Below are 26436 nucleotides of genomic sequence, written 5' to 3'. Positions count from 1 at the left end.
AAATGCTGGTCTTAAATTCCTTAGTTTTTAATTATAAAAAATCAGTCCATTGCCTTTTCCTTCAGAAATTTGTTTTTTCTCTGCCTGGAAAACCAGATTTTTTTTTAATTTTTATTTTTATTTTTTTATTTTTTTTTTTTTTGGTCAGTGAAAAGAAGACACATAGATATTTTCTTTCAAATATTTTGTTTGTCACATCTCTTAGTTCTTTCATCTCTAAGGAATAAATAAATTCCCCCGCAGCTGATGAAATACATAATCTCTTAATGTTACTTGGGTTTGTACTCCATAATACTGTGAGGGGTTTTTTTTCTGTCATGGTCTATGCCTTCAACATAGGAATACAATAAAATTATTTTACATTCATTCTCCCTATCTTCTGGTGAATAAACCCTTTTAAAATCCATCTCGGTTCATAGTTTAATGTATTTGAAGGTATATTTTCTTTTTTTCTCTCTCTTTTCTTTTCCCTATTTTATATCCTGGCCTGTAAAGCTGTTGAGCATCTGTTCATTTTTAAGTATATCAGCAGCTCCATGGGCATTCTTTGATTTTCATGATCTTATGTTCAAAAATGTTTATTATTCCCCAGGAAAGCAAGCTATTTCGAGTAGCTTTTCAAACCGCTGTAATGCACACAGTTGTGACTTGAAAAGGTTCTTTTCTGCTTTGGTTTTTGCTCCAGCTGAGTCAAAATTGGGGCCTTTTTTAATTTATTTTTTTTTCTCATGTGGTATTTGTTTGTATCTTTTGTGCTGCATTAGTTGCTAAACAGTATTTCTGTGGTCAGGGTCTGTTTCTAGCTTTAGCTTTCCAGTTTTACAAGGATGATGCCAAATATTTTGTAAAAGATGATCTGCCAAGAAAATTTCAGAGGAGAATAACCAACCTCTGCTTGGAAGCACATAGCTGACTTCTTCTGTTATTTTTTCCCCCTAAATAAATGTTAGGATGTGCATTGATCTTTGCTTCGTTATTGTTATCTTTATTGCCACACTTCTTTGTCCTTCAATAATTATCACCAGGGACGAGAATTAAATGTTTTAGTGGCTACTGAGACCTGCAAAATCCCTTTGCTGATAGAAATCCTCAGTCTGGTTTTCTGGAGAATGAAGGGAGTTGGCCTCGCATCATTAATGAGCTGTTAATCCCTTATTGCTTGAGTTAATTGGCCTTGAGTAAGAAAGTGTCAGAAGTCTCTGAGTGAAAGGTAGGTTCTCCTGCTCCCAATATTCTCTGACAGAGATAAACTATCTGAATTTCACCAATTGCCAGCAAGAGTAAATACATTTAAGCCTTATTTGCATTATAGCTGTGATCAGGAGTGCCAGTCTGGATCTGGGATTCAGGTTTTAATGTGGAATTTATTTAAATCCTGGGTCTTCTGCATATTCTGGGTTCTGTCCTTTTGACAGGGGAAGCTGGAAGTGCTGTAAATGTGGAAATAAGGAGTGACAGCTGGGAATTTTTCATCCTGCCTTGTGCTGCTGCATGTTCTGAGGGATGAGAACTGGCAGTCTCCATCTGGAGATCACCAACAAAATCAATATTTGTCCTTGTACAATATTCAGCTCAGAGATCCAACGTGATGGCTCTGATGCCACTACAGAATAAACTAAAATTAGCATGTAAATCTTCATTTTGGGTTTATCCCAAAAAGTAATGACTGCTGGTTGTAAGAGATGATTGTCTTTTAGTGTCTTGAATCTATAAAGTCTCTGTTTGGGAAATAGTTTCTGAAAGCCTCTGTGCCTTCCACTATAAAGGAGCCTGGTACTGCTCTCCATTTCCAAAAACCCAGCTGGAAGACTGCAGGGGGAACAATTACCTCGGGGTCTTTTCTGCTTCCTAAAAGCCACACAGCCCTGAAAATTAGGAATGGTGTTCAGGTGACTTTTTCCAGCAGCAGAGAGTAGCCAGACATCTGCCACAGATGTGAGCAAACCTCCAGTGAGGAGTGGAGTGTCCCAGGGGGAGGGACAGCTGGAGCACCACTCCATGAGGAAAGGCTGAGAGATTTGGGATTGTTCAACCTAGAGAAGGGAAGGCTCTGGGATGACCTAATTGTGGCCTTCCAGTGCCTGAAGGAGCCAAAAAATACGGAGAGAGACTTTGGGCAAAGGCCTAGAATGACAGGACAAGGGGAAATGGCTCCCACTGCCAGAGGGTAGGGATGGATGGGATATTGGGAAGGAATTCCTGGCTGGAAGGGTGGGCAGGCCCTGGCACAGGGTGCCCAGAGAAGCTGTGGCTGCTCCTGGATCCTGGAAGTGCCCGAGGCCAGGTTGGACATTGGGGCTTGGAGCAGCCTGGGGCAGTGGAAGGTGTCCCTGCCCATGGCAGGGGATGGAACTGATCAATCTTTAGAGGTCCCTTCCATCCCAAACCATTCTGGGATTTTGAGATTCTGTGACAGTTGTTTCTGATTTCTGGCACAAATCAGCCTATCCAGTAAGTTTGGCATTAACATTTGCCAGAGTTGTCCTACTTCTTTCGGGGTTTTTTTTAAGCTTTCCTCCTTTGTTCCTCTTACATTTTTAATCCATCCCCAGACCTTCAGCATTTGTTACAGAGACGCTCTCAGCACCAGGCAGGAGGGTCTTACCCAGTCTCATACTCTGTCTAGGTTTTCTTGGGATGGGGCTGTGGGGAATTTTGGCTTGGTTTTGCTTATTTTGTCTTACACAAAAGAGGGATAGAACCCCCCCAAACCAAGAACTGCACCTGGGTGGGTTTGGTCCAGGCACCATCTAGGAGGTAGAATCCATGGATTGTGTGCCATTGCTAGGAGTCTTCTGAGGATGCTTTAGGGTGTGCTGGTCCTGGGAGAGGAACCAACACTCTCTCTACTCACTCCAAAACTGGAAAGCAGTAGTGGGAGCTGGGCAGAGGAGCTCTGCAGCCACACTGGGGCCTGCATAGTGATTCTTCCCCTTGACACCATCCTGACACCAAGGTATGGATCTGCTCTGAGCAGGTCTGGCTTGGCTCTGTCCTCTCTGCTTGGCTTAACCTGCAGATTTCTAAGGATTTTTTTAGTTTCGGAGAGTTTGGCTTCTTTTACAAAATGTTTTCCTAATGTACAGCACTGCGGTGTCCTCCTGTGTAGGATGGCAACTTCAGGCTCACACAGTGAAGATTAACTCCTGTTGCTGTTAATTTCTGAGTAGTTTTCTGGGTTTAACTGACATTTTAGGAATCCTCAGCTCTGTGGTTGCGGTGTTAAACTGACTTGGCAAAGAGGTGGCTTTTGAGAAGAACAAACATCTCCTTTCCAGTCATTAAGAATATATTGCTGATACTTGTTTCATCTGCCTGATAGTTTTCCAGCTCTAGTTATAAAGCGTTTTTTAAATCTGTTAAATTTAGGTAAATCACAAGAGTAAGCAAAATTGTGTCGTTAAATATAATAAACACTAGGAACATTTATTTTCAATTCTGCATTAAGACATAATTCAAATTCTGTTACAGTCCATCAGATCACCATCCACCAAGAATTCCCTGTTTTCATGGTTTTAGGGCAGCCCAGGTGAGAACCATTTCTTGTGGTCACTTCAGTTGAGTGAGAGCTCTTAACAGTGGTAGATGTGAATTCAGAGTTGTAGAAAGGTGAATTCAAGGGTCTGTCTGATGGTGCTGTGAGATGTGGAAAGAAAAACGCAGCCTAATGGGAGTTTCTGAACCACACAGAGCAGGTTAAGAGTTATAAAGTGTAAGAGGTCAGAAACTGGAAAGCAGAGGAGCTTCTGTTTCAGTCACAGGGCAGGAGGTCAGGTACCTTTTGAAGGGATATTCAGTAACTGGGGACAAGCAGGCAGCACTTGAGACAGCAGAATGTCGTGGCCACTGGTGAGTGAAGCTTGGCAAGGGCTGAATAAGCTGGGGAGGGATGGGAGGGCTGCCACAGGAGCTGCAATTATGATTCAATTAAATGAAGACACGCTCCAACAAACAGCTCCTGTGCTGAATGGGGCTGTTGATCCAGGGCTGAAGATGAGACAGTGACGTTGGGGAGAGGAGAGGATTTCACCATGGAAGTTGAAAATACTAATTTGGAGCCTGTGAGAGGGATATTGCTGCATGAATCTTCCCTTTCTCTTCCTCTGTCGTTAGGAGAAAGTGGCTGGAAAAGGACACTGAGCACAGATTCAAATGTCCAAGATTCCCCCATTTTTGACCATCTCACGTGGCTCAGTACCATGGACCCCTGGGCTGGAACTGTTTGGCTTGCACTCTTGAAAACAAATAAAATACAAGTGCAGAGTGCATAACTGGTTCTGAAACCAGTTTTCTGTGTTATTTCTGGTCATTGGCTACAGAAAATGTCCTACCCAGAGTGTTTTTTCTCAGGTGTGGTGTTGGGTGTGCGGTGGGAAGCGTCACACACAGGGATTGCCACAGGTCTCACCTCGGATTCCATTGTCCCACAGCAGCTGTTTGGGAAGAAAGTCAAGTCTTAATAGGAAAACCCAATGATTTTTTGTGTGTAATACTACAAAACTCTCCCAACTCCCCCAAAATAGTCCTACTAACAGTGCTGTCACATTAGTGGGGTGGGTGTGCACGGTCACTACAGCAACTCAAGGGGATATTAAGAAAAAGCCCCAGAGGATGAGTATTTGTGTTTTGTTTTATTTTGAACACAGATTCCATGTGATGTTCTGCAGTGTTAGTATTCAGCTGCTAAAATACTCTGGAAGAGCTGTGCTCAGTGGGATGCTGTCACTCATCCTCTGTCAGGCTGTGGGACAGCTGAAGAGGTGACCAAAAGGCTGCTGCCAAACTCTTCTTTCTCAAGAAATACACTCTGTAAATGACATTGAGCAAAATAAAATTTGGCTGTGGTTCACCTCATTCAAATATATCCTTGTTCTGATCCCATTCTTGTGTGGGTCACGTTGGAGCTTTGCAATCCTTCTGCCAAAATCCTGTCGTTTTAGTTTCCATTCTATAGGGAACATGATTTTCAGGTTTGAGTCTCATTAAATAAAATTAGGATCAATATTAATAAAGGGCAAAAGCTCTGTCTTCCTCTTGGAGAAAGTCTTACAGCAAATGTCCTGGGAATTTGGGATCTACTTCTGTCATGTGGAACTGGGCCACGTTGTTGATGGAGATGTGGACACCAGCATGGAGTCTTTCAGCCTTTAGAGTCAAATGAATTCTTAGGAGACTTCCTTACATATCAAATGGATCAAGGCCAGAAGAATTAAAGACAATAAGACATCTAACAAATTTTATCTTCCTTAAAACTGAAATATCAGATTGCAGAAGAGATCATCTAAGTTCTTTATATATATGTTATCTTTATGTGATAAATGTGTATAAATGATGATTTCCTTTGTCAGTAATAGCTCATGAGGTACTGAACAGGTCTGGATTGCTTGGCTCCCCTGGCCTCTGGCTGCTTTTAGCTAATTTTAAATTGAGACTTGAAATACTGAGGAAATTTCAAGGGATGAGGAGGAGGCAGATATTTTGCTGTTGGGCTTGGCAAATGTAAATAACATGAGTAGAAGAACTGTAATTTCTTCGCCTGTAGTTCCCCCTCTGCAGTGCAGAAGTATGTGAATAAGACAGACTGATAGATCATTAACTAATTTTTCACATCAGGTACTTAGATTTTTGTCAAATACCATTTCTAGTCAAATTTCAGGTTTGATTCAAAAACCCAGTGACGTTGATGTGGTGCCTTCCTGTCTGTGACTTCCTTGATAACTGCACAGTTCTTTTTAAAAACAACCAGAACGATTCAAACTGCAGTCACTCGTGGGAAATGAGGATTTATTTAACTAACACATCCCAAAGTGATCTGAGGAATCCTGATCTGACAGTTTTCGTATCTAGGTGTGTACACGGAGAACCAGTTTTTAGCCCTCGCCTTCTTGCATTTTTAATGAGAGCAGTAATTCATTATCGATGGAGTGTTCAGCTGACAGGTGGGAAAGGGGAAGGTGGAGCTCTGTGTACCTGTGCAAAGCTGCTGCAACCCAAGAGGAGGGAACAAAAGCCTCCGGGGTGACATTTGTGGGTGGGTGACGTCTCTAGGGAAGCATTTTGGGTGATTTGCTGTGTGCTCGAAATGCCAATGTCTAGACTGGAGATCTAAAACCATTCCTTATCTGTGAACATCCACACCAGGCTTTTGAGGGTCAGGGAATACTTGGGATTTTGCCTTTGGTTCTGGCAATGACAGGAGTTAATGATCACGTGTGGTCTGGGTGTCATCAACTCAGGAATGTGTCTGGTGGAAGATTAAAGCTGTGGGACCAGAAAACACAGTGGCTCAGACAACTTGATGTGTTTAGGTCATAAATATCAACCCAGTGGGAACTTTTCTGTTCCAGCAGGCAAAGTTTGGTGATTGAAACCCAAAATAGTCCATGTCCAAGCTATAGATTTCTATATAAGAGCTTTATGGTGATACTGGAAAGCAGCAGGACACGATTTAGTTGGGATTGTGTCGTGTGTGAGAGCTGAGAGCCAGGAATCGCAGTGATCCCCAGCCTGAACCTTCAGTTCCCAGCCAAGCAGACCTTTGGCAGACTCCATCCATTCCTTCAGGCTTCAGCATGACAGTGGCAGTTACTGCTTGTATGGAAAAGGAATATTTGTAAGGAATACGATCCTTTTAGTACTCCAGAAGTGAAGCTGATATTCTGGAAACGGTGCAGGCGACTTTATCTGCACAGCTGAGCTGCTCGTGGATAAAAGTGTGCATAGTGGAGCATCCCTGGCTTCACTGAGGCAGAGTGTGTGTCCCTGCTGGGAACATCCCTGTTTCCCATCACTCCTGTAACAGGACCAGAGCAGTCCCAGTCCTTCATCCCACTGGGATCCTGCCTGCTCCTTCTGGGTGTTGAAGGACACCAAGGATTTTGCTGTGGTCTAAGAACACCTCGGTAGGAAGGTGCTTTCAGAAGTGGTGAATGTTTCCTTTGTGGTTTGCAGATGTTTGGGTCCTTTGTAGGGTTGTTCAGGTTCTGTTTGAGATCAAGTTGAGTCATATTTGTGTCCTTGGCCTGTGTTTTGACACCCATCTCATGTCTTAGCACTGGAGGACTTTGAAGGGCTGATCACTGGGTTTGGTTTGGTTTTTTTCCTGGCTGGAAAGCCTTTCCCTGTTTGATAAGCTTGATAAGTTTTGATAAAACTGAGGGGTTAATCCTTCAGGTTCTTAATTTCTCTGTTTCTAAGACAACTTCTTGCCCATGCACAAGAGAAGAATGTTCTGCAATGACTCCCTTCACAGGGCCAAATTTCCTCTACATCCTTATCTTAAGTCCAAATTGATTTAGCTTAACCCAGTTTTCCCTCCATTTTCTGTAATCCACCTCTTCACCAGATTTCAGCTGTTCAGAAGATTCTGCAGGTTTGTTAGGCTAAAAATGAAACAATTGGGTTTGGATTCCTGTAACTCCTGGATGCTCAACAAAAGGGGAACGCCACAGTGCCTAATTAAATCAGGCTGTATGTCCAAAATAACAGTTTAGCTCTGGTGATGGTGTCTGAGTGATTTAGGTCACTAAAAAGTGTTAATGGAATCCCCTCTTAAAACTTGCTGTATCTGAGGTTCCTGCAATGTTTTCTTCCAGCACTGAATTCCCAGTGTGAAGTTTGGAGCATATCCAGAGAGGACTGTTCTGAAAAGGCTTAATTGGAGCTGCTGCTTCTTCTTCCTGAGGATTGTGGGGACCAAGGTCTGCTGGAAGGAGTTTGTTTCCAGAGTGAAGTTGTTGCAGGGAGCTGTGACTCATCCTGGTGCATCTGCAGTGCCTCTTTGCCCCTCTCAGTTCCACTTTCGGGGCACGCTTGAGGTTGGGCACTGTGAGATGGGTGAGCCCCTGATGCATCCTTGGGTAGCAGAAACTTCCCTTAAAAATGGTGTTTGAGAGGTGTGAACTCTCATTTCTAGGTTTAGGTTGGACCTCAAGAGGAATTTCTTCCTGGAAAGGGTGATCAGGCATTGGCAGGGGCTGCCCAGGGACGTGGTGGAGTCCCCATCCCTGGAGGTGTCCAAGGAAAAACTGGATGTGGCTCTCAGTACTCTGGGCTGGGTGACAAGGTGGTGACAGTCACAGGCTGGATGACCCTGGAGGGCTTTTCCACCCTCAGCAATTCTGCAATTTGCTGGTTGATGTTTTAAAGTCTGGAAAAGAACTGCCAGGAACACTTCACAATTCCAGCCAGGCTGGTGCTGTGCTAATTCCAAACCCAGATTATCCTCACCCACGTTGGTCTCAGCTTTGCATTGTATTTATATCAGACAACATTGTATTTTTGCACAATCTTTAAGACTGTGAGGTGCCTTTGAATTATAATTAAACGTATTTTAACTCTCTTGTTTCAGGCTAGAAATCTTCATACAGGAGAACTGGCTGCTGTAAAAATAATCAAGTTAGAGCCTGGTAAGTTTTACATTCTTTCCTGTATTTTTGAATCGCATTTTCATTTTTTCCATGTGTTTATTTTCACCCACTGTGAAGTTCTAGACAAAAGACGTGTTTGGGGTTGGTTTTTTTTGTAATTTCAGTGGTTAGATGACAGGAAGCCCCGCAGGATGTACCACTGCTTTTGGCTGTGTCCTGCTCGCTATTTCCTTGTTTGTTCTTATCTGCCTGATCAATTGCTGCATAAAGAGATGTTGCAATCACAACGTGTTGTTAGTACAAAGAGAAGGTTAGGGACGGATGGTAAATTGGGAGCTCTGAGACAGTGAGGAGCTGGTGGGCTGTGAGAGTTGAAAGGGGGAAGGGATCAGGCAGCGATGCTGATTCCCACCAAAGGTGCACTGGGAAAACCAGAGCCCTGTGCTTTTGAATGTGTCATCTTTTCTCTAACCTGTGCTGAGGGAGGAGGATGGCTTCTACTGTCACTTCCCCATGGAGTTTCTGCCACTCCTTCTAAAAGCAGGAGACCCAGGAGATCTCCCTTGCTGCCCAGGAGATTTGCTGAGCTGAAGTTCAATCTGAGTCCTCACAGAGAGTTGAAATCTGAAATTGTGTCCTGAGTGGAAATCATAAAATCCTAGAATGGTTTATGCTGGAAGGGTCACAGAATCCCAGAATGATTTGAGTTGGAAGAGAACTTAAAGACCATCCAGGGCTGAAGGGCCTGAGGGGAGGGTTAATTTTTATTCCTGGTTGGTTCTGTGCAGAAAAAGAGATGGGTTTGAAGGCTGAAGGTAGAAAAACGTGGGGAGACTTGGGGGAGAAGTGAAAACCACTGCCTTTGGGTGACTGTGACTGCTCACCCGCCCTTGGCAGAGCAGGGCTGGGTTTATTACGTGGATTGCAGTGATAAGGCTAATTAGGCAGTGGGAACACAGTGGAAATCCCTCGAACCCTGTGTGAAACGCTGTGGCCAGAATTTGGGGCAGTGGGGCTGTGGAGAGCAAACCAGTTTTCCCAGCAGGGCTCTGATGGGGCAGAGCAATGCTTTAGTGACAGAAAAAGGACAAAAATAACCCACTGCTACCTCACTGAGAAGCTTCCTCCAGCATTGTGTCACTGCAGCTGACCCAAGTGAAGTATATCTGGTTTTATTCTGAATTTGGAGAGTTGTTTTGAAAGCTGAAGTGAAGCAGAGGCTGAATCCTTTGTCGATAGAACTGAGGGAGGAGCACGATCCCTCCTTTCTGTGGTGCTGCTTAAGCACTACAGTGATAAATGCAAGCCTCTGGGCCAAAGTCTGAGAACCCCATCTTAATTAGCACTGATGACCATGTCTTATGTTTAATTATATCGGTCTGATCACCACAGGGAAGCAATTTCTTCTAGTTTTGTTGGTTTGGTTTGTTTTTTTTGATCTGTCTTCTTTTAAACGTTGTCAACCTGATCTCCATCCATAGCATGTACACCCACAGCCTCTTGGCAGGGATCTTGTTGGGTGTTTTGTTTTGAAGGAGGATTATTTACTTGTTTATTCCTTTTTAGCCCGAATGTTCAAAATATTCCAGATTTTAAAAGAACTAAACAATTGACTGCTACACACTCCAATTTTCTGACTAATTTTAAGGGCTTTGAGTAGTTTTTTAGGGCTGTACTTGCAGTGCACTACTAATTCCTGGACCAGGTCAGGAGCTGTTGGAATTACCTGTGGTGTTTTCCTAGGAAGGGCAGCCCCCTCCAAACACCAGCACAAACTGCTGTCACACTGTAGGGCACAGCTGGAAAAAAAATGATAATAAATTCTCTAAATTAGTCACCAGAGAAATAGGCTTGTGAGTTATATACAGCATCTTCTGGAGAGGAGGAGGAGGAGGAGGAGGAGATGTCTCATCCATGGGAATTAATCAGCAGATGGAAAAATACGAGCTCCAAACTCAACACTTGATTAATACATAGACAGGGGAATTGGGAACAGAAGACAAAAGACTCTTGAAGCAGAGAGTGCTCCAGAGGAGGTGAGGAATGTGTTGAATGAAAGCTGAAGGACCTGCAGACAATAAAATGGCAGGATTTGAGGAGATTCAGGATATTGCTGGCATAGCAGGGGTAAGTCCTGGTTTGTTCCTGTTCCTCCCTCATCTCCTGCAGGTAGTGAGTGAGTAGGCAAAAAGACTCCAGCTTAAAACAGATCCCAGCATGGATCTGTATTTATTTCATCAGCTCTTACCTTTGTCTCTTCTTCAGACAAAGGAAACAAACTCAGCTTCGAAGAGTGCTGCCACTAATTGATTTGAATTTGGGGCAGTTCTCTAGGGCTGCTCCCACAGTCACTTGAGCTGTGCTGCTGGAGTCAAAATAGTGTTCTTCCCTTTTTTTTTTTTGGCATAGACTTTGGAGAGCATTAGGCAAAAGTATTATGGCACACTAATGACATTTCCCAGCATTCCCTGAGTACAAATGCTTCAAATAATTTGGGAGCCAATTCTATTTCTGAAACTAATCCAACTGTACTCAGCAGCATAGCAGCCAAAGCTGTCTGAAACTCTAAAGCCTCTTCCTTCTATGGGTTTAGCAGATGAATCGAGAGGGGACTCGATACAAAGAGGGAACTATTTGCCAGTGGGGTTTTCAGCCACGGAACTTTCTCCCTGGGAGAATATAATAAAAAATATTTTTTAATATGCCAGTGTCTGTTTTAAATACTGCTGTCATGATAAATAATGCCCTCTGTCGTGCTCCGAACCTTCTGCAAGTTTACAAGAAGAATCTCACTGCAGGGTTGTTGGTTTGTTTTTTTTTTTTTTTTTTGGTCCAATGATTGCATTTTCCATTTGAGATCCCAGAAATAGCCAGTTACCTATTTCAAGTTGGATCTGAAACTGGACATGGAGCTGTAGGAGGCAGAGTCATCCAGAGGTGTGTGGTGTTGTGCTCAGTGCACTCCAAGCCAGGTCTGGTTCATGAGGTGTGTGTTGAATCCCATGGTTCCGCTCAGGAAGGTGATTTTCCACACAGGAGCACGGCCACGGGGCTGAGTCAGGGTCAGATGGGGGTCTGGTCCCTCTGGACCACGAGAGCAGCACAGCAGAGCTGCACTGTCAGTCCAGGGCCCTTGGGGACTGAGGCAAGGCAGCCTTGTTTTCCTTATAATAAATTCCCCAAAGATGACATGAGTATGGAGAAGAACCAGCCTGAGGCTGATGTAAACTAAGCCCAAGGCTGATTCAAGCTAAGCCTGCTGGGCTCGAACTCTTGTTGGCAGCACCTGGGGTTGAAGAAATATGAAAATAACTTCTCATTACCACACACACACCTTCCCTGCCTTGTGCTGTGCAGCCTGATTGGGTTTGGGATCGTGTCTGAGGCCGAATGCCTGAGGTTCCAAGTGTTCCAGAGCCATTAAAGCCTGGACATGGCCTGTGTGTTCCATTCCATGTCCCACGTGGTGCTGCCACAGCCTCAAAGCTGCTCAAACCCACTTTGGAGCAGCCACAGAGCAAAGCAGAGGCAGCGTGGACTTCAGAGCCAGAGTGCCCAGCATTTTAATTGTATTTAACTTGTTGAAATGGGGTCAGATTTTACTTTGCATCCTTACAATGAATTTATAATCCACTGTTCTTCTTAAGAAATGTGTGGGTACAGAGCAGGATCCAGGTAGTGCAAGTTTTCCCTTAAAACAGGGTTTCTGGGATGTGGAAGGTCAACAGAAGGGGTTGTGGTGAGAGAAGGAAGTGCTACAAGTAGGGAAGAAGCTGGAAGGTCACACATTTTAGTTGGAAAGTAATGCAGAGTGTGACACTTGGGGTGAATTAGGAGAAAAATAGCAATAGTGAAGAGGGAGAGTGGAAATGAAAGACTGAGATGTACAACAGTGAGTAGGTAAGGCAAGGAGAGAGGGGAAAAAAACTGCTAAGAGAGAGGAATCCCAGAATCCCAGAATGGTTTGGGCTGGAAGAGACTTCAAAAGTCACCTTGTTCCATCCCCCTGCCATGGGCAGGGCCACCTCCCACTGTCCCAGGTTGCTCCAAGCCCCGTCCAACCTGGCCAGGGACACTTCCAGAGATCCAGGGACAGCCACAGCTTTTCTGGACACTATCAATTAACATGTTGACATGGCTGCTCATAAATAGGACCCCCCAAGCAGGGCAGAAGAGAAAATCCACAGGGAAGTTGTTCTGGTGTTGGACCACATGCTCCAAGCTCTGGTGTGCTCCCTGCTGTGGAGCTCGTGGCAGCACATCACCATCGGGATTATTTTGTATCAGCAGAGAGATAATGAGGACCATCGGTGGTTAGCAGTTGGCAGCTCCATGCCCAGCAGGAAAATCTGCTGGTGGAAACATCACTGGTTCCAAAAGAGCTGTTTCCTGCTTGGAATCAAGTTTCTGAGTTTCAAGTTTGGGGAATTTAAATTCTTTCTGTCAGACTGCAGGTTTCCATGAGTCCTGTGAAAAGCAGTCTGGATAAACCAGCATATAAAAGACTTCTATACAAGATACGGATGAAACTGGATGACAGATCATTTTGGGAAAGCCATCCCTTTCATCAGCACAGCCTGAACCTTCCTGAGGTTCAGGAGAGTGGTTTGGAGTGAGTGATTGGGATCTGTTGAGCACAGAGATGTTGGGAAGTCAGCACAGACCTCACCTGTGTGAGAGGCTGGGAGAGCTGGGGGTGCTCACCTGGAGAAGAGAAGGCTCCAGGGAGAGCTCCGAGCCCCTTGCAGGGCCTAAAGGGGCTCCAGGAGAGCTGGAGAGGGACTGTGGCTGTTGCTTGGCTGTGGAGTTTGTGGACTGGGGCAAATAGTTGTCATTCCCATAGGGATTCCTCTCCTTGTTTGGGAACTCAGGGTATTGAAATAAGAAATGTTTGAGGAATGGTCCCCACAGAGGCTGCGATGGTGTGACCCTGCTCTTTGTCCTTCAGCGTCCCTTACAAGTGTCCCTCCAATCCTCTTGTTAAATGTCATCTCACTTTTAAATGACAAATGTTAGCTACAGTGTTAAAAATCCCAGATCTTCGTTATATTATTAAAAATCCCAGGTCAGGCTGCCTGGAGAGGTTTGGGAGTCTCATATCCATGTCCATCAGCGTGGTGGGGCCTGTGAGGGAGTGGACAGGAGTGCAGCAAGGGTGGCTGCACCCTGAAGGTCTCACCTCTTCAAATGTGCCTCTGTCCCACCCTCTGGTGACACTGGGATGACTCTGAGTGCCATCACTACTCTCCTGCTGGCCTCCTGTCCCTCCCTCTGCTCCCACACAGCACCAGCCCCGTGATGCAGCTCTGAAGTGATGCAGAATGAACCAATTTAAAACGAAAATGAGGAATTTCTCCCCCAGGAATCACCTTTTGGACAGCAAAAGGATTCACCACTTTTCCCAGGGATAGTTGTGACAAGTGACCTGGGGTCTTCTTGCAGGATGGGACCACTCAAAGCAGTGGAGCACAGGAAAATATGTGCAGGAATAAATTTGACTAAAAACCATCAGGATCAGGAATGCCCAAAGATCCAACAGTGCTGTGTGATAGGCACTAGAGCCATCAGAGCCTTCCCAGGCTGTAGGATCCAGGATGCCCGTGCTCTCCATCTAGGAGAACGTGGCAGGATTTCTGTACATTCCAGCTCTGCACAGAGTTACAGAATCATGGAATGGTTTGGGTTGGAAGGGACATTAAAAATAAGCTCGTTCCACCCCCTGCCATGGCAGGGACACCTTCCACTAGCCCAGGTGGCTCCAAGCCCCATTGTCCAACCTGGCCTTGGACACTTCCAGAGATCCAGGGGCAGCCCCAGCTGCTCTGGGAATTCCAGCCCAGCCCCTCCCCACCCTCCCAGCCAGCAATTCCCAATTTCCAATCTCCCATCCAGCCTTGCCCTCTGGCATTGGGAAGCCATTTCCTGGGTCCTGTCCCTCCATCCCTTGTCCCAAGTCCCTTTCCAGCTCTCCTGGAGCCCCTTTAGGCACTGGAAGGGGCTCTGAGCTTTCCCTGGATCCTTCTCTTCTCCAGGTGAACATTCCCAGCTCTCCCACAGGTGAGATCTGCAGGTAGAATAATTCACAGCTGTCCATGTGTCACCACTTTTCTCCACGATCTCCCATTTAAATACAGATTTATCATGAATTTACCAGCCCTTACCTTGCTTAACTTCTGGCATGGGCTCAGATCCCACCCCTCATGACAGGGCTGTGGGTTCCAGCGGCCGCCATCCGAGCAGAATATTCCATTGTGGAATATTCCCACGTGTCCCGCGTGTCGCTCTCTGCAGAAGTAAAATTCCCTGCCAGAGGAGGCTGCAGTGACTCAGTCCCTGCTCGTGGGCCTTGCAGCCTTCCCTGATGGATGTTCCCTCCCGGCGTGCCACACATCCCAAAACTGCGAACATGTGAGCAGGCAAAACCGAATTTTCCTAATTCCCTGTTATTCACCATCAAATCCCTGATGGCTAAAACAGATTTCTTTGTGTGGATATTTTGTCACCTTTGGTCTAATTCTTTTTATCTTGCTGTCTCCCTCTCAGTGAAGTATTTTCTACAAATTCTGTCTGGGTTTTTTTCCCTGCTATCCAAGGATCTTTAATTTTTGCCCTATTCCAGTGTCTCTTGCCAAGATTAATACTCCAGCTGCCTGGAAACTCTGAATTCGTTTGTTTTGTATTCATTCTTGTCATCTTTGAGCAGCTATACATCTCCTCTCCTATCTCTGTGTCTCATCTTTCTGAATAATTTCCTACATATTTTAGCCAAACTTTGCTCATGGATAACTTCTCTTCTTTCCATCTGTTTGCTACTTCTCTATCAGCTCCCTGTCTTCTTTCTTCTTTCTCTTCCAAATCCTTTTCCTCCCCCTTTCTCTATAAGTAACCCCTATTTCTTGCATGAATTCTTCATTTATTAATAGGAAATCACAAGATCATCTTTGCTGTCTCCCTCTTCTACAGGCAGGATCATTCCAAGTCATTCCTGGTGGGTTTTTGTTGAGTGTTTTCTTCATTTTTTTTTTCATTTGTTGGAGATTTCACAGATTCCCATCCCTTCACATTCAGCACTGTGATATTACTCCAGTAGGAGAACCTTTTCATCTGTCCAGGGAATGTAGGTTAAGGCAATCTAAACCCATTGTTAATTATGCTGTTATAAAACTGGGAATGGATTATCCCTTCTCCCCACTTCCCTGCTATCTTTTATGTGCATGAAGGTTGTTATCTTTTCACTGTCAGTCCTTTGCTAGCCTGAATCTCTGCATTTCCTTCAATTTCCCCCCATTAGTCATGGTTCCTAGAACTGCCTTGGCTGGTGCCCCACACTCAGAAGCACGATCCATGTGCTATCCAGGGGCAGTTCCAGCTGCTGCCTGCAAGGTTTTGCTGTTTTGGGGATGCTTCTCAACCATGATTTTCACATGGGTCAGGATTTAGCTGTGCTGAAAGGCTGCAGCTGATTTTTCAAGGATTCTTTGATTTGAAGAGGCCACGGGGATTTGGCATTGGATCTTCTGAACTCGTGGTGGAGAAAGATGGAATTTTTTCAGTGTGGGGTGGGAGGATTTTGCTTTCGACCTTGTTTAGATTTGACTTTCTTGAAAATACTTGAGTAGTTTGAAAAGGCTCCAGTTGTTGACTGAGAATTCAACAGTTTGTTGGAGAAATGGGAGGAATGAATCCATCAGATTCAAGCTTGAATTAAAGGATCTTATGAAAATGAGTGAGAGGGACTTTGAACAAGGGCCTGGAGGGACGGGACAAGGGGGAATGGCTTTAAGCTGGGAGAGGGTAGATTTCAGTTGGATATTGGGAAGGAATTCCTCCCCTGTGAGGGTGGTGAGGCCCTGGCCCAGGGTGCCCAGAGCAGCTGTGGCTGCCCCTGGATGCCTGGCAGTGTCCAAGGCCAGGCTGGATGGGACTTGGAGCAGCCTGGGGATAATGGAAGGTGTCCCTGCCATGGCAGGGGGTAGAACTGGATGGGATTTAAGATCCCTTCCAACCCAAACCATCCCATGCTTCCATGATTCTCTAAACTCAGAAGTCCTTCACTCACAGTGATCATTTATAAGCAGGATGTGTGAATCCAAGCAAAGCTGTAGCTGCAAGGTAACCCCTAAACCAAGCCCAGTGTGAAATCTGCGCTAAATTTATGGAAGTTGTGTTGCCTTCTCTCTTTTTCATTGGTTAAAAAAATACTACTGATGTTTATAAAAAGCCTCTTGACATTTGAAACTTCTCTACTACTGTTTTCCTGCCCCAGTGAAGTGTTTCTCCATATAATTCAACATCAAGAAGCCCTTGAGGATTTACTTAAATCGGTCAGGGGTGGATTCTCGCGAGTGGGTTCCCTTCTACCTTCGTTTTTCAGAGTTATTTTCTTAAATAAAACTCTGGCAGTCACTGAGACATAAAGGTTGTGATAATTTCTGTTGTAACACACTGGTACTTTTTTTGCCAGCGCCACTGTTCTCAGGGAAGCTGCCTCAAAGCTCAGCAAATATAAACATCTATTTTAAAAGAGGTTATTAAAAAATATTAGCTGTGCTGTTACTTAAATAAACACATGAAGAATTCAATTTACAGCAGTGCTTGAGTCCTCTTGGACTTGTCAAAATCATCTAAATTAAAGGGAGCAGGATAAAGCACTTCATGTTTGCTGGGTTGGACATCCCTGACTTTAATATAGGAGGGAGTTTTACTGGGGAAACTTTAAACAAAAGTAAACATCCCAGAATAATTTGGGTGGGAGGGGACCTTAAAGCTCATCCAGTGCCACTCCTGCCATGGGCAGAGACACCTCCCACCATCCCAGGCTGCTCCAAGCCCTGTCCAGCCCGGCCTGGGACACTGCCAGGGATCCAGGGGCAGCCCCAGCTTCTCTGGGCACCCTGTGCCAGGGTCTCAGCACCCTCACAGCTGAGAATTTCTTCCTCATATCCCATCTAAATGTCCCTTTCTTCAGCTTAAAGCCATTCCCCTTTGTCCTTCCATGCCAAAGGATGAATAAAGTTAATAATATATAAAATATTACAGCAGAGCTGCAGGGTTTGAGTTCAGGGTTGTGGGGAGAACATCTTCTACTTGGAAGTTCTCTCAAGGGGGTTTGTTCTCTACAGAAACACAAATAATAAATTGCATCTCTGAAATTACTGCTTTTTAATTTATAAAAATTTACCTCTTTGTATTAAAGTGGCAGAAGCATGCCCTGCTCATAATGGATTTTTCAGTAGATGCTTTTTTTCCCCCCAAAAGATACTTAGGATGTGCCAATGTGCACAAGTGTCGTCACCCAAAACCACCCTCGTGACGAGGCAGCTCTGAGTCAGCCGAGTGGGCGTGCAGGCCATATGCTCCATCCAGGTCCCTTGGGAATGAAATATTCCTAATAACCAGCCTGGGGAATGTAGCCTCCACTCTTTCCAGGCAGAAGACTCTGGAAGTAGCTTCCAGCAGTCCTCGCTGCTGTCTTTGTGCTGTGAGCAGCTGGGTCAGCTCCAGCTGGGGCTCTCTGATGGATACCCCGGGGCTGCTCCAGGGTTCTTCCCTTCCCTCCCTGGGATCCCTGGGCTGCTTCCCTGGAGCCCTCTGAACTCACAGATCATGCTCAGGCCACCAGGCCAGCCCTGCTCTGTTGGTCTTCAAGAAATATTTGTGCCTCATGAAAGCGTGGAGTAAGGAATTCTGCTGTGGGGATGGTGGATAACAGGTCGCTGTGCTCGGAGGGTTTTGGCTGGGATCCAAGCCCTTGGCATGTTTTCCCAAGTTCTGTGCATCGCTCCAGACCTCCCCAAATGTTCAGCCATGCATGATGTAACCCTGGCTGCTTCCTGTTTTTCAGGAGATGACTTTTCACTGATACAGCAAGAGATATATATGGTTAAAGAATGCAAACATTGCAACATAGTCGCCTATTTTGGGAGTTATCTCAGGTAAAACCCCACTTTTTATATCAATATTCCTGCTGGTTCTCTCCTAAAACAATCCCAGTCTGGTTTAGTCCTTGAATCCTCTTGAAATCTTCTTCCAGAGGTTGAATTGCCCTTGGTTTTGTTTTTTTTAAGCCAACCCAATTGGCTTTAAAAAACAAAAGTGACTAATAGTTTGTTTTCTCTGCTGGCCAAAAGGCTGGAATATTTTTATCACTAGGAACAGAACGAAACTTTTCCCTTGGAGATTCTTGCAACAGACCCAGTCCCACTCACACATTTATCAGTTCTAATATAAAAGCAGATCGTTATTTCTCTAGAGCAGAATTGCCTTTGGATGTTTTATTTAATTATAGTTCTCTGGGCTATGAAAGTATGGCCAGGGAGTTAAAAATTTGAAAGTATGGCCAGGGAGTTAAAAATTTGAGCTGCTGGTAATAATATTTTTCACAGTTCTGGTGTAACAGAGGCAGAACCAAGGTGGTGTCAGCTGCCTGCACCTTCCCATGAAATGTTATACAGGAAATTGGGGAATATTCTCCATTTCTGTGGAGCTCTGTCATTTATCAATTGCCTCTGTGGGAGTAAAAACCAGCACTTTGCCTGTTTGGTCTTTTTTTCCTACGAGGCTTCATCTTTCGGTTTCTTGGAGGGCTGCATTTAAATAATCCCTACAGCCCAAATGGACTCAACTGGAATTAAATGGCTGAATTTCTAATTCCCCATTTTGGAGGGCATGAAGAGTTTTTTAGATTTAATGAGGTAATTTCAATTTAAGATTGGAACACGGAGTTTAGTGTGTTACTTAATTTAATTTTGCTGATAGCAGCTAAACCTCAGGTGTTTTATTGTAGAGTTAAAGCACCACCTTTTAGGTTTAATAATGTTTGAACATTTCTCAGGGACTTTGGCATGAAATTTTCATTTTTATTGGTGAAAATTTATATTGATAACCTGAGAATTTCTATTAATAACACGAGAATTTCTATTAATAACAGTGTAACTGCTGCTTATGTATCAGAATGTGTATTTTTAACAGAGAGTGATCAAGACCAAGAGACAATAATTTAAATAATGATGATTAACTCTGTTCTGTATCCACATCAGTCAGCCTCTGATGCCTGTGTTTTCATTTTGTTTTGGTAGCCGTGAGAAGCTGTGGATATGCATGGAATACTGCGGTGGGGGATCCCTCCAAGACATTTACCATGGTACTTGGGCACTTATTTTCACATTTTTTTACCTTGGGAAGCTTTCTGCAAAGAAGAAAAATAAATAATAACTACTAATAATAAATAATTCCCCTACAGGGAACGGTTGGCACTGGATGTGGGGGTTTTTGGGGGGCATGAACTGGGGGTTTTAGCTACGGTCAAGAGATTTTGAGAGCACTTTTCAGATATGGTGACCAGCATTTTATGGCAGAACAGGTGGATATGGACACTGTGCATGGGCTGAGGAAGCAGTTTGGACTGGGAAATCTCAAAAATTGATCTTGAAAGGGGAAAAATTACTCTTATTCCTGCCCCTGTGAAATACCACCTCACTCTTGTATTATTTTCTTTCCTGAAGTTTCATCTGGAGTTGTTGATGCTGTAGAAGAATTTATTGGAGTTGTTGGAAAAGCAGCTGGAGACTTGCTCTGCCTTTAAATGATAACACTGAGTTTTTGGATGCCAGAGCTCTTTCTGCTTTATTTCTCAACTACTTAGTACAAATCCTTTAAAACAATTCCAAGCCCCTTAGATAGCCCCTGATATGAAACATTCCTATTTCTAATATTAAAATATTAGCAGAAGTCACTTTTTGTTTCCTCACAATACAAAATAGTACAAAATCACTTGTAAAATAATAATTAGGATCTGTGAAAACAGGTTTTCTTCTCACTGTGGGTATTGTCTTCTGTTATGGTGCTGTTTGGGTTGGTTTTTTTACAGAAAGCCTTTCTGTAAAAGAAGCAAACAAACCCCTCTTTTCAGCTCAGTGTACAATACAGATCATGTAAAACCAGCCTTTAACTTTTGCATGGACAAACCATTTTTTGGCTGCTTCACAATGTTATTTATGTGCTGTGTGTTGTAAATTGACTTTTGAATCTTTATTTGCAGTAACAGGACCTCTGTCAGAGTTACAGATTGCTTATGTGTGCAGGGAAACGCTACAGGTACTGTACTTCTGCAGGTGCACAATCAAGTGTTTATTCCATGTAAATAAAGCAGATACAGGAAATTATTTCAGTTCCATCACTTCCACTGGGAACCAAGCAGAAACCAGTTAACCAGGGGTAACCTGTTAGTTTCCATACTGTAAGTAAAAATTAGCAAGAAATCCTAGTGTAATATCATGCAAATACTTGCTTAAAGTTTGAACTGCCTGCCTGCCCTGTGGTGGTAGATTTAATGTTGTGTGGGGGTAAAATACTGCAAGCAGATAAATAAAATTCCCTTTTGTTTTGGGACTGCTGATAACTGAGAAATACAAGGCAAAGCACCCCTTATCTGCAGATCTCAAATGTCTCAATTTCCAAATAAAATACATTGAGAAAATTAAATTTATTCAGTGGGACTGGCTTTGTAGGATGTTAACAAATGGCACAATAACTCATTGTGTCTTTTATTTCCAGGGTCTTGCTTATTTACACATGAAGGGCAAAATGCACAGAGACATAAAGGTAACTTGGAACCTTGAGAAATTCATCTTGCAGTTCCTGGTGCAGGAAAAATATTCCTGATAAAGATTTTTAATTTATTTTGTTTTAGGGTGCAAACATTCTACTAACAGACCATGGAGATGTTAAATTAGGTGAGTTCCCTGAATTTTGTAATACGGATTTAAGAGCCCTGTGGATGTGGCACTTGGGGACATGGGGCAGTGGTGGCCTGGGCAGTGCTGGGGAATGGTTGGACTCCATAATTTAAAGGTCTTTTCCAACCTAAATGACTCCATGATTATTTGGGGCAATGGGTGATGATTGAAAGTGATGACAAAGTGGGTATCCATGGCTTGGCTATGTAGGAGATGAGAAGTTTTGTATTCTCTCAAGAAATTATAGATAATTTCATTATTCAACCACTGAGCCTTGAAGCCTCCCAGATTTTCTTGGAATTTTCCAGGCTGGGATTACCTGGCTGTCAGTGTTTTTATCCCTGGCCAGGGTGCCAGTTGTCCCTGCGAGTCTCTGAGGATCCCCTGTGTGGGAGGGCATCTCCAGAGCCTGGCAGCCTGTGGAACAGTGGGATCTGATCCTGGCTCTGTGTGGGGTGTTGGGCATTTCCACAAAGGTGCAGGAGAGGAAAACTCCGAGGTGTACAGGGAAAAGCTGCCATGGGATTCTCATCATCCCACTGGAGTCAGGGCATTAGTTGTGCATTAGTTCAACACCTCCACACCCCTGTGGGGAACCAGGAATGCTGTGTTGGGAAAGGACAGCTTTTTAAAGAAGGAAAAAACCAGGAGTACAACCCTGACACTGAGAGGAGATTCCGCTCCCTGCATTAAACTTGGGATAAACAGTGGTACCTCCCTTTTGCCTGCTAAGCTGGCTGGATTTCCCCAGGTTATCCTCCAGCTGTCATACCACCAATCAATCAAAATAAAATGGATTTAAATGATTTTTGGCACTCCAAGACCACCTGATGCTTGGGAGTTCTGATGCCAAGGGATGATTGGCCCCTCGACAGAGTCTCCAGGGCAGAGAACAGATGCCCCATCACAGTTCCTCCATAAATAACACACTAAAGGTACTTTTTGTACCTTTTCATCTTACCAAGGATGATGCTATTTTTCCTCTAGAATTGAATATCCACAAATTCTGCTTGAGGTATTTTGAGATGGAAAAATGATCTAAGAGAAGAGCTGTGTGTACAAAGAAAACTCTTTGATTTGAAGTCATGTCAGTGAAGGCATTAATGATCCTATTATTAATCTTTGTTTCCCTTAATGAGTTTTTAATTTGGATGAGACCCATGATTGTTCTTTCATAACACAGTAAGATTGGGGTGTTAAACTGGGATTTCTAAGGCTCTGATGATTTGATTTGATTTTCCAGCTGACTTTGGAGTAGCAGCAAAAATAACAGCCACTATTGCAAAGAGGAAATCCTTTATTGGCACCCCTTACTGGTAAGAAACCACTTTGATTGCTGTGCTGCAGAGCTGAGTCTGTATTTATGCCAAAAATTCTCAAACACACACATATGTGTATAGAAATTGCAATAATTCCCTTTCTTCCAAGTAAAATGCCCAGAGGCTAAAAATCTGGGAAGCACTGATTGGAGCTGATCTGTTGCTGTAACAAAAGCTATTTGGTATTTGAGGCAGGGTTGTTGTTCCTCCCAAAGTCATTAATGCAGAATATTCTCCTTTTTTGGGGGGATCCCAGTGGTTATTCAGTTTCTCAGTCTTACTTTTTAATGACTACAATAGTGTCTCTCTGATTTCTGTGCAGAAGGGAAACAAGATTTTTAAATTCTCTTTTAATCATCCCTACTGATTAATGTCTGCACAAGGCAACATTTAATATGCAAATAATCATTGTAAATCTTGAGCTGGGTTAATATGCAAATTTATCTGGGTTTAGGCATCACTGGGATGCAGAGGAGCTGCCTGGGGAGGTGTTTTTGGGCAAACAGCTTCAACCAGACAATGGCTTTTAATTGTTGTGGCCCCGCTGGAGAAGGAGGGCTGAGGGCAGGGAGATGATCTGGTCATTAGATTTCCTGGGAATGCTGAGCCTGGTGCTATTCCCAGCCCCTGACCTGGGGCAAAACACCTCTGGGTGCTTCCTGAGGAGCTCTCCGGGTGGATTCCCCCTTGGGAAGGGGGGTTGTGTGCAGAGGTGCTCTGGGTGATGCCGCGTTGGTTTTCCAGGATGGCCCCCGAGGTGGCAGCGGTGGAGAAGAACGGGGGTACAACCAGCTGTGCGACATCTGGGCCGTGGGCATCACGGCCATCGAGCTGGCAGAGCTCCAGCCGCCCATGTTCGACCTCCACCCCATGAGGTTTGTGCTTCTCTGCCTCCAGCACCTCCCTGAATCCCAGCAGGAGCTGTCAGGATTCAGTTTAACCTTCTCTGGAGCTCAGAGCTAGAAACTCACACCAAAATTCCTTCTCTGAATGTTTGTTTTCGTGTCTGACTTCAAGGCATCAGACTGCAGCTAAAACCTTACATTTGGAATGGAAATTATAACCAAAACCTTGAAATTGAAAAATTTTCGGTGGCACCTGGCCTAGGGGAAGGTGCCATGGGCAAGGGGGTTGCAATGAGATGGGCTTTAAGGTCCCTTCCAACCCAAACCATTCTGGGATTCTGGGATCAGGAATCTGATTAGGAACAGGGGCAGATTCACTGGTGATAGCAAACCACTAGGGAAGCCATAGCCTAATGTTTAACAGGATTATTCATGGCACTAAAAATACTTTATTTAAAGATAAAATCGACAGATTCCGTGTATCTCTCTTTTAACACAGTGCAGACTCTAATCCAGTTTCACCAGTATGGTTCTCACCAGAAAGTGTTAAAGTATTTAGATTTTTAAATGAAATTAGTTTACTTTTTTACCATACTATGTCATTACTCTTTCTTTCCCTTTAGGGCTCTCTTTTTAATGTCAAAAAGTAATTTTCAACCGCCAAAGCTAAAGGAAAAAGCAAAATGGTAGGTGGAACTCCTTCCTTTGTTCCATATTTTGTTGGAATTACATGATCCTTAATGTCCCTTCCAACCCAAATCATTTCATGATTCTATGATTTTATAGATGAAGGGAAAAAATATTCATTATTATTGAAGAAGAAACCCTTCTTTGGTGGTCTTTGTATGTTTTAGAAGAAAACCTTTCCCCTTAATTCCTGTCACGGGGCATTTCCTGGTTTCTTTACCCTGTGATAAATTCCTGGTGCCATGCTTGGTTCATTTCCTGTACCAAAATGTTTTCCATGCAAGTTCCATTAATCAAGTGGGGTTTTGTCCCCATTTTGTTAACTTGGAAATGTCATTATTCAAACCTGAGGTGAGATACCTGGACAGCATTCTGCTTTATGACACCCTCTTGTAATCTGCTTAGCAACTGTCTTAAAATCAATAATACCTTGCAAAATTCAACATAAACCCTCCTTTTTCTTTAAGGTCAGCAACATTCCATAATTTTGTCAAAATAGCACTTACAAAAAATCCAAAGAAGAGACCGACAGCAGACAGACTCCTCTCTGTAAGTGATTTGGGGCATTTGGTGAGCTCAGGAAGGGATCTCTTGCTTCCAAAGGAGCAACAGCTCAATAGGAAACCAAAGGGGAACCATTTTCTTTAATCTTACTACACGTGGAGTGAAATCTGAAGGAAAAAGATGTTGATCAGCTCTTAGCAAGTGGATTTTGTTGAGTGTTTTTACACAGTTTTACACAGTTTTTGGCAGGTACAGTTACAGAAATTGGCTTCATGTTCTCAACCTTGGCCTTCCTGCAAGTGGGTGCCTCAGCCTTGGAGCTGTGTAGAAGTTGGACTTTCCTGACTCCCAGAAATTTCAGCAGCCCTTGATGTATCTCTGCTTTCCCACACTCCGAACTGCTGATGTAAAAAATGAAATTCAAGTGTAATTATTGGTTTGACTCGAGTTTAATTCCCAGTTTACAAGTGGCCCAGAGTGTGGTGTTTCCATGTTTATGTTACCAGGAAGTCCAGCCATGAAGGCATCATGGAAAAAAGTCAAACCTCCAGAAAGCAGAAAAGAATCAGTAACTGTATTGAATGTTTGTTACTGAGAGTTACCCATTAATTGCATATCAAAACTTCTTCTTTTTGTGTTCTTTGCTGTGGTTACAGCACAGCTTTGTAGGGCAGCCTGGGCTCTCGAGGTCTTTAGCAGTTGAGCTGTTGGACAAAGTCAATAACCCCGAGAACCACACCCACTATGGGGAAGTTGACGATGACGATTTTGAGGTGAGAACATCTTTTATTCTCTGCTTTTTGTTGAAACTGCACTTTAAATGCCCTGCTTTGCTTTGGGAATCGAAGATTGAAGCTCAAACTGCAGCAGCTGCTCCTTGTTCTTGTTGGTTTGGTTGTTGCTGGTGCTCTTCCCTCACGTCTCCCTTCCCACCCCTGCAGCCTCACTCCGTTATCCGCCACACGATCCGCTCCACCAACAGGAACATCAGGGCAGAGAGAACAGCATCAGAGATAAACTGTGAGTTCCTGCTCTGCTTTCCCCTTTTTTTGGGGGGTGATTTGCCTCTGGAGGATGTCGGTGTTGTCGTTTCCCAAAAATCTCTTCCCATTTGGGAAGCAAACCCAGGAGAAGCAGCACGTGAATCTTCAATAATAATTCCTGAAAACTAAAATTAATTATCTATATAATATACTACTCAGATGAATCTAAGGTGAAATGTTGAAAGTAGAAATGGTTTTATCTCCAGGTTTGGTCAAAAGTCTTTGGTAGCACCAACACTGGCAGCTCCTCTGCACCGTGTGTATCGCACTTTGGGGAATTTGCTATTCAAGAGTCTCTTTCTTCTCTTTCACATGCATTTCAAAGTGACAAGTGGTTAAAGAGTTACGTTTCTGTGACTTGGTATTTGCATTTGGCCTTTCTTGTGGGTTTCATATTTGCAAATTTGAGCATTCAGACAAAGAGGCTGATAGTGAAGTGCTGCTCGTTTGAGAGGCAAATTCAGTGTTGTGTACCCGATATTTACATCTGTTCCTACCTGAATTTCACTGTAGTGAGCACTGAAAGGGCTCTAGTGCAAGGTTTTGTACACTAATTATGAAATTATAATATTTTGTAGTTGATAAGCTGCAGTTTGAGCCTCCTCTACGCAAAGAAACAGAAGCTCGGGATGAGATGGTAAGGAGGAGTTTGGGGGTTTCTTTATTTATTAAAATCACAATCTCGTCACTGTTTTGGGGTTCAACCCTTAGCAACTTGCTGGAAAAATATTTTTAAAGTTCCCTAAGTGACCCTTACTGGATTTTTCACTATCAGTTTTTGTTTTCCTGTTCCTTATTGCTGCTTGATCTGGATATTACACCATTTCCAGGTGCTGCTTAATAGTGTAAGAAGAAAAAAAATATCAATAATTTATAGATTGTAAGATGTTATTTCACTTTGGAATTTGATTTTCCTGCTTGTAGATCATTCT

At 43.7% G+C, this 26436-nt stretch overlaps 1 protein-coding gene across 1 annotated transcript in view; it reads left to right on the top strand.

Annotated features, from left to right (window-relative positions):
• MAP4K5 (mitogen-activated protein kinase kinase kinase kinase 5) overlaps window positions 1-26436 on the top strand; it is a 54990-nt gene that overhangs the window by 10623 nt on the left and 17931 nt on the right. The window contains 14 exon segments of the mRNA XM_039552036.1: window positions 8351-8408; window positions 18214-18304; window positions 19448-19512; window positions 20410-20465; window positions 20925-20972; window positions 21061-21103; window positions 22350-22422; window positions 23170-23201; window positions 23204-23300; window positions 23894-23956; window positions 24425-24506; window positions 25118-25234; window positions 25403-25481; window positions 26083-26141. Of these exon segments, the coding sequence (XP_039407970.1) occupies window positions 8351-8408; window positions 18214-18304; window positions 19448-19512; window positions 20410-20465; window positions 20925-20972; window positions 21061-21103; window positions 22350-22422; window positions 23170-23201; window positions 23204-23300; window positions 23894-23956; window positions 24425-24506; window positions 25118-25234; window positions 25403-25481; window positions 26083-26141 (963 nt within the window).

Source organism: Corvus cornix, chromosome 5 (genome assembly GCF_000738735.6).
Source record: "Corvus cornix cornix isolate S_Up_H32 chromosome 5, ASM73873v5, whole genome shotgun sequence".
NCBI classification, from domain to species: domain Eukaryota; kingdom Metazoa; phylum Chordata; class Aves; order Passeriformes; family Corvidae; genus Corvus; species Corvus cornix.
The sequence above is the reverse complement of the archived record's forward strand: the minus strand, read 5'-3'. Positions and strand labels throughout refer to the sequence as shown.